The sequence below is a fragment of the Rhynchophorus ferrugineus genome, unplaced genomic scaffold (genome assembly GCF_030347505.1).
Source record: "Rhynchophorus ferrugineus isolate W39M unplaced genomic scaffold, kcgeb_rfMv2 rfM9, whole genome shotgun sequence".
Lineage (NCBI taxonomy): Eukaryota > Metazoa > Arthropoda > Insecta > Coleoptera > Curculionidae > Rhynchophorus > Rhynchophorus ferrugineus.
The window spans coordinates 14,150,674-14,163,215 of NW_027472588.1; the positions used below are offsets into that span (position 1 = coordinate 14,150,674).

General features: G+C 31.2%; 1 protein-coding gene across 18 annotated transcripts in view; it reads left to right on the forward strand.

Annotated features, from left to right (window-relative positions):
• The window catches only part of LOC143202294 (coiled-coil domain-containing protein AGAP005037), a 526,529-nt gene that overhangs the window by 501,022 nt on the left and 12,965 nt on the right, over positions 1 to 12,542 (forward strand). For all 18 annotated transcript variants that reach the window (XM_076413731.1, XM_076413730.1, XM_076413745.1 and 15 more), the window contains one exon: positions 3,633 to 3,747. In XM_076413731.1, the coding sequence (XP_076269846.1) occupies positions 3,633 to 3,747 (115 nt within the window). The remainder of the gene's footprint in view (positions 1 to 3,632; positions 3,748 to 12,542) is intronic.

Consider the following 12,542-nt stretch of genomic DNA (forward strand, 5'->3'; position numbering starts at 1 on the left):
TAACAATATAATATGACGTTACATTGTTATATTTAAGTCTTGTCTTGCTTTTAATTTTGTTTTACCAACATAATTTTTTTTTATTGCTTTCGACGTTTTGTCGTCATTTCACAATTCTACAACTGTGCTTTTTTACTTTACTTGAACTTATTTACTTAAAATTGGACGGGAACTAACATAAATATGTAACACATGGACTGAAAAGTCCCGGGCGTAACAAAGAAAATTCGTTTTTTGTTCGGCTTCATTTATCATACTAGATTAATCTTGTGCCTCAAAATAAGCCTATCACTAGTTGCTATCCACTCAGATGATGATCGTTTTGATTGCGAAGTGAAGTGATTGATCCATGGTTCATCCATTGTTGTCAAAAATTCCAGCTTGTGACGTTTAAGTTTTAAAGTTTACTTTTATGCGCAGAATCATCAACAGGTTCTTGTTTTTGTTCAACAGTGAGCAAACGCGACAACCACTTTGAACAGAGCTTTCTCATAGTCAAATGCTCATGCAATATAAAACCAATACATTCTTTTGATATCCTTACAATGTTAGCTTACTCACACAACTTCACTTTTCGATCATTCAAAACGATTTTGTAGATTTTTTAAATGTTTTCTGGTGTTACCACCTCATTTGGACCTCCACTGCGTTCTGTGTCACAGGTATCTCTAGAACCACGTTTGCACTCAGCAAACCAACGCTTTATTATTGTTTCTGATGAGTCCTTTTCTCACTATTAAAGCCATTCCTTGGCTTGAACGATCTTTTTCTCATAAATAACCCGTGTAAAATTAAGACACGAAATTGTTTTTGATCCGTAATTTTGAAAATAACAAAAGTAGTATCACTCTTAGCATAATAACTCACAACCTTATGAGTAGAATATCATGACATTTTAACAGCTTTCTTTTGAAGGTTAATACTAAGTGAAAAAGCGGTGAATGCAATAAAACTAACGCCATCTATGTGTCTATAGGCCCGGGACTTTTGAATCCATGTATTATATAAGTATAGATAAAATTTAAAAGAATTATAAAAAGAAATTATATAAATGAAGATGAAACAAATACATATTACCAAATATAGGGAATATTGTATGATGGAAGGGAGGGGCAGATAGGAAAAAAGGGCTGAGGCAGCCCCCCTACTTCGAAATTTCGATATGACTTTCAATAATACATTATTATTATTTTATTATTTTCAAGCTTAGAATTACTGCAAAGTTAATCAAAAATTAAGCGAAAATCTTCAATAATTAATAATTTACTATCGAGGATCAAGGATCTTCTTTTTAGCTGACTTTTGGTGCGAAAAACACAAGTTCAACACATCTACATTTCCTTTCTATAAGAGTTGCCACCATTAAGACCTTAAAAAAGGGCATTTATAGAGAAAAATATGTACAATGTACTTTTAAAAATGTTTTCCATGATTTTCTACAAGTTATTCCAATCTTTCTGGTAATATGGCCATACCGTGTCGAAATAACGATGCTGCTTTGGTAGCAATCCAATCTTCTCGATCACATTTCTTCAGCATATCGAAACCATGTGCCAGCCAAATCAAGCTGCGCATATCCCCAACAAACAATAATCGGACGACGCTTTGTCTGCTGAGACATGACTCTGATGGAACATATAGCCGAGTGTTGTGACTCAAGAGGAAGACTCTGCATAGATTATCCGCTATTATTGCTATTTACAACAATACGTCATTCAATGTGTTCAATTATCGTCGGTAGGCATCTACAATATCAGTTTGATTTGGTTTTAGCAGCTCGCTCTTTATGGCCATGAATATTCCACTTCGGGTCGATGTAGATGGCTCCTTTTAATCCACCCATCCACTTTTAATCGCCCGTCAGAATATGCTACAGAAAACTTTATCTTCAACCACGTTCATGTCGTAACACTTTTCGCTTCTTTTGAACCTTTCGCATCACATATAAACATATATAAATAATTGATTCATCAACTGCTAGGCTGTCTAAAAGTTATTTGTGAGTTCGAGCTACATTTTGGTCCAATAAGTCTCACAATTTACTGCCTTATGATTTTTTGGTTCTCCAGTCCTTTTGTTTATCAATGACATCAAAATCACCGACAGTTGAGTTATAACTGAGTAGCCTTACCATAAGCATCCAAAGGTATTTGAACGGCTTCGACAGCAGATCAAATAAGGTCAAATCAAACAACAAAAATAATTCATTTCTAAGATGCAATTTTAAGAGTTCGGTGATTAACGTTTATCTACTCTGAAAAACTGAATAATACTAAATGGGAAACTGTTATTTTACGCAGAGAACTAAATAGTCATGTTCTTAATAGTTATCAGTTGAGAATACCCATGTTCACCTTTAATTTATTAACACAAAAATTTAATTTATTAACAGGTCAATTGAAAAATCCCCGGCCTACTATAGTAAAACACATTTTTTTGACTGATTATAGCGACCCTCCAACTTTTTTATACCATTTTTATAGCGATTTGTTTTTTGCTTCAAAATAGGCCTCAGTTTCGTCGATCGTCCTTCATTCGACGAAAATTTCGTCCCAGTGAGCATTCTATTTAGATCTGATAACAAGAAATAGTCGCTGGGACCAGATCTGGAAAATACGATGGATGAGGAAGCAATTCGAACCAGCACTTTCTTTTTCTACAAATGCAGCCATTTTTCGGCGATTTCGTCCTTCAATCGGTCCAATAACGTTATATAACAGTCGCTGTTAATGGTCCTTCCTTTTTGAAGGTAGTCAATGAAAATTATTCCATGCGCATCCCAAAATGCAGACGCCATAACCTTGCCAGCCGTTTGTTGCTTTTTCCCACGCTTTGGAGCGGGTTCATCGTATGCAGTCCACTCGGATGACCGTCGATTGGACTTCGGAGTCAAATGATGGAGCCATGTTTCATCCATTGTCCCATATTGGCGCAAAAACTCGGGTTTATTACGCTTGATCATCTTCAAACACTGCCCCGAATCATCAACTCGTCGTTATTTTTTTGTACAGAGCTATCTCATACCCAAATATTCGTGAATGATATGATGTACACGTTCAGTTTATATCTTTAGAGTGTCTGCTATTTTATTCAGTTTCAATTTAGGGTCATTCATCATTTTGTAGATTTCGTCGGTAACCACCTCTTTTGGGCGTCCACTGCATTCACCGTCTTCGGTGCTCATTTCACCACGTCTAAACTTAGTATACGAATCCTCGATGGTTCATTTTCCTCGGACAGTATCCGGAGACTCGCATCAAGCCAAGTTTTTGCTTCAACTGTATTTTTCCCTTCAAAAAGCAATATTTTATCAATATGCGAAATCCCTTTTTATCTATTTTTTTCACAATAATAAAAGTTGCTTCACTCAAAATGCTATAATTCACAAATTAATAAACTGTCAATTTTATAAACGCATCTTTTAAGGGTTAATGCTAACTAAAAAACATATATATTTAATTCTAGTAGCGTCATCTACATATCAGGTCGGGGACTTTTCAATTGACCTGTTAATTATTGCTCAAATTCTGTATTCCCAGATATAAAAGAGGTACAATCATGATCAATGGTTATAGTAACCGCGACAGGACATAGTACGCGTCCACTAAGATTTAATAGTTATCTTTTTCCAGACTTGCTAGCGTACAAGAACAACGATTACCATGCTCAAACTCGAATAACGACGGAAGATTGTCTCCCAATCCCGTAGAAACTCCACCGGTAACGCCATCATCCACTCACAGCAAGGTAGGCCCATAGGCACCATTGTTGCAGACTTATGTAATTTTGTCTTCGAGCGCATGCGGTTTTGCTCAACGATTCAATTTATATATCAGTTTCTCCCTCGACATTTAATCGTGTATGTATCAATTTTCGACTAAATTATTGCTAGTAGCCATTTTATACTTGACGCTAATCGATTTGCTGTCGGTTTTCAACTATTAAAGCCATGATTCGAGTTTAATAGGTCGAACAAAGGGATACGATCGAGGAAATATAGTTCGGAATAGTACTTGAGAATTTTGTAGTACATTCAAATGATATTTATTTGTTTAATTATTAAAAATAACTAACCACCCATTAGGACAAGAAATTTGACGGTTTATTCTAATTACTTAATATCAGCAAAGATAGCCGGATCAATAATGTGTTCTCCTGTCTATCTCTATGTATTATATGTTTACAAAGAATAGAAACAATACAAAACACTGCCTTAAGAATGGCACTGGGAGAATGCAAAGCCTCACGTATATCAAACAACATAAATTTCGAAGAATAGGACGAAAATATTTCATCACTAAGCTATAAAAAAATTGAAATACTTCCTATCATTCAATATATTTTACATCTGAGCCACTATATTCTTTGTTCAATATCAAAATAAATTAGACATTTTTTTTATAACATCATTATTAGATACACTTAGTACAATCTTAATTTACAATTAATTTATTACTACATTTCCTATGTACTTGGATTAAATAACAAGCAAGACGAGTGCGAGAAAATACATCAGTATGTATTCCTCAATTATAAAATTATAATTATTTATTAATTATTAACTTATAGCTATAGTTTACACTAAATGTATACACGTTATATAAGTTCGTATGGTTTTGTTCGCTTCAATCTCCTGACATCCTGCGCGCTGTCCAACAGTTGTATTGCTTCCACGTTAGTATGATTTAGTAATCTTCTTTCATGTTTCAAGGCGAAATCTTGGATAACTTCGCAAATCCGTTTGATTTCCAGGTCATCGAGCAGTTCTTCATTGGTTACATAGCGATAGGCATTGGTAATCAATCGAAGAACCTTATTTTGACAGCGTTGTATGACTAGTTGATTTGAATTTTTAGTGCAACCTCATATTTGCACCCCATAGGTCCAAATTGGCCTTATAATTGTATTATAGATCAACCTCTTTGATTTTAGATCAAGTTGAGAGTATCTTGCGACTAACCAGTATAGTTGTTTTATTTTGGTTCTAATGTGTTTTGCTTTTGATCTAACATGGTGCAAATTAGGTGTTATAATAAACAAAATTTAAATTTAGCACCATTCCAAAAATCATTGCTTCGAATCCTATCAAAGTATCTAAATTGAGAGGTTATTTATGTGAATGGCTTTAAATCTTTTGTAGGAGCATAATGGAGACTCTAAACCTTATCTTAATCCTCTCTTAATAGCGTTGCTAAAACCTGGCTTATATGCTCTGACTCGCGAAATTCACTATAAGCAATCGATTAACTATTCGAAAAAATAGCATCGTATTCGTCTGGATCCCTAGCTACAGGGAAATGCCTGGGAAACAATTATCAGATAACCTTGCCAAACCATTGACATTATGATCTTTTCTCATATAGCAAATCTCCATTTTACAATTTAATTTTATTGTTACTACATAACTTCATCTTAAGATAACTTTTATCTATACACATCCTTATTTATTAACTTAACTATTTATTCGTTTTGTTTTGATATTTATTTATTTTTATCTACGGCTGAAGCAACAAGCCGAGTCGACCAAGCTGGAGTAGCTTCCACTTATCTTAAACTACAAAAGATACCTCAATATTTAAGAGAGATAAACTGTATTGAAGAAGAAACAGCTCTTCCGAATGCTTATTGTATAATTCCTTTTGTATGACTCTGGAACTTAAACACTAAAACGGTCTGAAATCGGTGAACTCTCTGATATCGTATTAAAATTTTTATAATTTTAAAGAAAGCATATTGCAATGGTTTGTCCAAACAAAGGTCTTTTTTCTCACAGACCTCTATGACGAAATTAGCTCCTTTGAATTACCGCAACGAGCTATCTCAAAAAATGTATTGACTCAAAATCATAATGGCATCTGAAAAATAGGTGGGAATCGGATAAAAATAATGAAATTTGGCGTAAAATATTCAATCAGAAATTCAGCAATGCCAATAGCAAATGGTTGCAATGGTTTGTCCAAGTACTACCTAAGTACCCTTCCTAAGTACCAGCTATTGATTGGTGGATACGATGTAATGCAAGTTTCTAAAAGGTTCAGTAAAATAACTATAGTTTTCGACCATATATGGAAACTTCATTTACAATTATGTATTCTGTTATTTAAGCAAAACATATCGTCGCTTAACAAGTCAGAAAAACATGATTCTTCAATGAAACTTCAATACTAGACGTAGAAATTCTACCTGTAAACCTGGTAGTGGCGTCATTATGATTTCGTGGTGTTTTTCTGGCCATGCATTGGAACCAATTATAAAAATTGATTATGTACCGCATAAAGTACTAAATTAATAAACAAAAAACTAAACTAAACTATAGTTTTCGACCATATATGGAATCTTCATTTACAATTATGCGTTCTGTGATTTAAGCGAAACATATCGTCCTATAACAAGTCAGAAAAAACATGATTCTTCAATGAAACGTCAATGTTAAACGTAGAAATTCAACTTGTGAACACGGTATTGGCGTCATTATGACTTGGTGGTGTTTTTCTGGCCATGCATTGAAGCCAATTATAAAAATTGATTATGTACCGCATCAAGTACTAAAATAATAAACAAAAAACTAAACTAAAATTATAGTTTTCGACCATATATGGAAACTTCATTTACAATTATGCGTTGTTATTTAAGCAAAACAACTGCCTCGGCAGGAAGGCGCTGAGAACGTCATTCCGCTGAATTTCATTGGTTAATTTAAATTACCATTACAGGCACCTGTAAAGAAGATATTTTAATAGAAGAGCATTTCATTGGGCGAGGACTTCATAGGCATCGCGTAATAACTGTAACCAATATGTAATTTTTCAAGATAATTTATTGAAATAAAATTCTATATAAATACAAATATAATAAAATATCATAAACCTAAAATATAAGTTTATAATGAATATATATAATGAATATAAATAAAAAATAATGAAATATAAATATATAAATAAAAAATAATTAAATGTGAATATAAGAAAGGCTGCAATCTAATTGAACATACATACGTCAGAACGGAGAAAACATACTAAAAAGTAATACTTTAAAAACGGCGACAAAAAATCAAAATGTATGATATATATCAAAATTACTATTGCGTTCTTATTATGGTAAAATCGATGAGTTAAAGAACCAGCTTAAGGATCTATTAACAATATAATAAAACAACCTCTTGTCTATAAAATCAAGCGCATCTTGTTAATCAACAAATTGTATAATTTTAGTTTGTATTGATATATTTTCTTAACACTTTGTTGAAAGGGTTATCTCGGTTAAGGAGCCTTAATTCAAAATATTAATTACAAGTATAAGATACCAATATACATTTGTTTCAAGTAAATGAACCCCTTCAAAATAATTAAGTTTTTAATTGATGGCACTTTACAAGCAACTTTTAAAAGGCAACAAAAACTTTTCATGTAGTATAATCACATTTGCCTTTAATGTAATTTACTAATGATTTGATTTTAAAGGGTGGTTGGCTTTAATTTTCCTGATTTCTTCTGTTGTATTCCTATGAATAACAATACAAATGAATACAAATACAAATATGAATGCAAATGCCATATATACATAATTGTACACTTACCAGGTAAAAGCAACGCTGAGTCACACACACATGCTTAATATAACTAACTTGGGTTTTTTCGTCCTAGGAAAACGACGCCTGGTTTTTTTTCTTTCCACACATATACACTTTTGAGAATGAAGACATTATAATCAAATAATAGTGATTATAATTAAAAATGCTGATCGTACTCTGTGTCGGACATACAAAAATTGCGTCCTAAACAAACCATAGAAACAAACGATCGTTTTATAGCAATTGACCAATCAAATGCTTTTGCAAATAAATTCAAATGAACCAATGAAATAAGTGGTCTCAGAGCCAGCATTGGTTGGACCACGCAAAAAAATTCCTCGATTTCTTCTATTTAAGCAAAACCTCTATATATACTACATGCCCCATATCTTTGATCTCAGAGAGTTGGTCAAATAGTTCAGATAGAAGTTAGAAGAAGCTTAATTTGAAGTCTGATTTACTCCACCATCCGGATAAATTCCGGACATAGTTCAAGTGATATAATTAGATTTATGTTTCTTTCAACGCAACGCAAAAGTGATATAGATATATCTCATGCGATTAAGCTGTATTTTCAGTCTTCACTCCAACTGTGTATCTTTTTGATTGCCACTCATAATTTTTCTGTAGTTCTAACCAGGGATATTTTGCCATATAAGCGAATATAATAACATATATCACCGCTCTGAAAATTTTTAAAATAAAACTAACAATTATGTATTATGTATTTATACCTGTATTAAATGAATACCCTTCATATGTAGTACAAACGGACCAAATACTATCCCGAACTAAATTTCTTAGCTCATGCCCTTCAATAATATTTTGTTTTATATTATAACGATAATACTATCAAAATTTTCTATAAATAAATCCATATGTGCTAAAATAGTTCGATTTATAACCCTCTTATAAAACTTATCGACGATAAACATCGCCCAAAATGCATTTTATTAGTTCATAATGCATGGAAAGCACGGAAAAATTGCCACACAAAAAATGCCGTTTTTCCAGTATAAATTACACAATAGACACGACAAGCTAGACACTGACAAAATCTTACAAATCGTATTATAATAAAGCATACACCGTCACGTAAATATGGTAAATATTGTTTGAGTTATTTCATTTTATATATATTAAAACCGTCGAACTTTGACAGCACAAAAGTGAAAGTTCTACACTTCTAAATTCCATATAAACATATAAACTTCTAAAATAAGAGTTATGCAACACTTTATACCTTTAAGAATAAATAATGATTTATGAAAAAAACTAATTATATTTGTGTAAAGTTTAATTTATCTTCTTGACATAAAAAAACTAAGGTATCACTGTCACTGTCTTGTCACTTCTTCTTAAGTAAATGTTTGGCTTTTATGCACAATAAGTTTATTCAATGATAAATGTTATATGATAAAAGTTATATGTTATACAGAACTTAAAATGCAATTGTACTAAATTCCATACAAACATATTGAAATGTAGTACTACTACTAATGGTGTTATTTTCTTCTTCTTATATTATATTGGACTTTTCTGCACAAAACTCTATTTACATTAAAAAAGAGTTTCTGTATTCTTCTTGCTAGAGTAATTTTTAGCTTTATTGCAAAAATAATTAATCCAAAATACATTTTTTAATATATTAAGTTAAATATATTAAAAAATAGTACTGCATCAAAAAAAGTCTTCTTCAAGCATCATTTATACCTCGTATATTTCAAAAATAATGTTGACATTCATGTCAGTTTTGCATCAACACAATGCACATTTTAACTAACAGCCCTCTTTAATGAAACTTTACATGTCCACCAACACTTATTTTACTTTCAAAAAGTTACTTAAAAATCGAAAAATATTTGTATTTTTCTTCTTTCCATTTTTGGCCTTTATATAAATTCATCGATTCCAAAATTATTCTATACCAACCAAAACACTTATTACTTAAATTGGTAGATGAATAAGTTGTATTTCCCGTCAGGACCTATTAAACTGAAAAACGCAACCTCGATATTTAGTCGAAAATGATATATATTTAATACCAACCGACTGGGAGCTATATAAATTGATTCTTGCTTATAGTTTCTTTCAGAAGAAAGTAAAAACGTTAACCCATCGTAAACTAAACATGATTTCGAAACGTATTACACGCATTTCCAATGTTACCTTAGCTATTTTTACCTTCTTCATTGATCATATTTGTAAAAAAGGTTATAGAAAGAGCCAGGACGACGTAGAAATCGGGAAACCGAGGCGAATCTTTGAATAATATTCTATTTCCGTTCAATATGTTTTTTGCGTGACGTTACAATAAGTTTTTTAAGTTGCCTATACATTAAACTAGCAAAAAATAATTTAATGGAACCTTCAGAAAAAAAACGTCGGAAATCTTGAATCTTGAATTTCCTAGCAATTAATCATTCCTAATATTTTTAAAGCTCGATCCTTTTAAAATAAGTTTTAAATATTCCACTATATTGGTATTTTATTTATTAATTTTATCAATCCACGTCATCAAGCTTTTTTTAATGTTCATGTTTTAATAAACAACCTAAATATATTTTAGAAGATTGTATCTATTGTTGCTTGATAATTAACTGTTAAGCTGCAGACGTAAGGCAAAAACTATATTGTGCCGAAATAGAATTCATTATATTTGCAAATATGATTAATATGGTGAATAGAATAGGTTTTTCCTAAAGCTGTAGACGCATTTTGTATCCCTGCAAATAACTTTTCTTTATATATATCAAACTTATTACAAATAAATCACGCACAAAAAAATAGCTTATCAAAAAATATAAGTTACTACTAATTAATTTTGCTTCACGACTGTATATAAGCTGAAAACATATCGCTCAATCCCTATACAAACATGTCTTTAATTACACCAATTGATGCAGTTGTTTAACTTTGCTTATCTAGATCAAAAATAATCATATTTTAGTTTTAATAATTTTGACACTGACGTAAAAATTTTGTTTTGTGTTAGTATCAATCGACAATCAATTTACCATTAAGTGGTACTAATAATTGAGGATATGTTTGTATATTATATAAATATAATTTTTGACGATACAAATGGTCTAGGTTACCAGTTTATGTCAAATGTTTTTTTAACTGTGCCAAATAACAACAAATTTAAACATCATTTACAAGTCGTCATGCTTTCTGTGACATGTTGACCTTTTATTCTGGCATAGTTTATAAAACTGACCGAGTACTGACCAAAGCAAACCTCTCTTAACATATTCGGGTTCTATTCTACAACAATGACCACGACTAGTCTCCCAATATTGATAAAACTGTATTTTTTGCTACACCTCTATCGTAGTACGACTGGAAATGGAGCGCCAACTTCAAAGAGGCTATATCCACTCACGAGTAATGACTGATATCCGTTTTTAATGCTTGCCTTAATGACTATTTTTATATATTTAACTGTTCCTTTTTCGAAATAATATATATATTATTATATTTTCGATGGATATTCGTTCGTTTTTTTGTTTACGTTCTTTGATTATCGGTATTATAGTTTTCAATTTATTGGTCTAATGCTGTGTAATTTGTTTTTTGGTTTTATTTTTCTAATCTATATAAATATATATATATATATATATACTAACCCTATTTGCACCATAAGCACTGCATCAAACGTTTATATCCTTTCGAGCAAATATACATATTGTGCACATTTTTTTATTTATTTTTATTGGCATTTTTGATATTTCAAGTTCAATAAGGTTCTTGCAAAATACTTTATTAACAAAATACATACAAAACACAAATAATGATTATTACTATTTCAATTCAATTTAGATAAAATAAGTAGGGAATCTATTTAGGGTACAGGTTTCTATTTCATTCCTTCGCATTTTTCAAAAATATTGTCCAATTTGCTGTCTCGTTTCATATTTTTCAAAGAGCAAGTATTATACCCAAAAGTTTATCAAATCCACAAAGTTCGGAGAAAAGCATATATTTTTTTTTTTAATTAATAAAGATTCATCTTGATATTTGGAAGTTTTAATACAATTTGTGATTAATTTAATATTAAATACTTAGTAAGTTTAAATATATATAAATTAGTAAACATTTCAGGTTCCAATTTTAGAATGATTTACATAAAATATACACAGTGGACAAAAAAAACTATACTTAACCTTGGACGCCCTATAAATGGCGTTTCTACTTACGTTTTAATAAATATAATCGGTATAGGTTCAAAGTGTTTATTATACGCCTGTAAATTATGTATAGTTTAAGTGGAATAAAGAACAAATTCTGAACATTTTTTCTTGTGCCAAAAATTTACAATTACTTTTGTATAAAACATGAGTGGACAACGAATATTTTTAAACTAAATAAATTAAGTAAATAAAATTATTAGAGTCATGTGGGATAAGTGTACGCAGTGAGCATCGTGCAAATGACACTGTGGTCAACTGATGGAAACCTATCGTATTTAGATCGTCTTTGACCCCTAAGCAAATGTATAAGGGATTGCTTCACAAATGCATGAATACTTATGCCACAATATTGTTGTTGTGCAGTATTCTTATTTATTTACATTACTAAATGAGTAATCAAAGTGACAGGGAGCGAGAGAAACTAATCAATATTTTATGAGAATTTACGTATCTTGTCCAAGGCAAGTTATTTTTCTATTTTTTAATTCTTTAAATTTATTTTGACGAGTTGAGGCAAGTATACAAGGGGAGGTGTCCGCGTTATTGAAATTCGTATACTTACTCCATCAACATAAAACCAAGACAAAGTGACTTCGATTTTCGATTGAGCTTTTAAAAATGTTACTAATACCACTGGAACATATGCCTTCATCAACAACCTGTTCACAGAAGCAGGCTTCAAGTTCTCTTTTCTAGTCTGAGCTATATAAAGATAACAAAATTAAAATTACTAGATTTCTAAATTCGTCATTTCAAGTGGAGTTGCCGCATAAAAAATT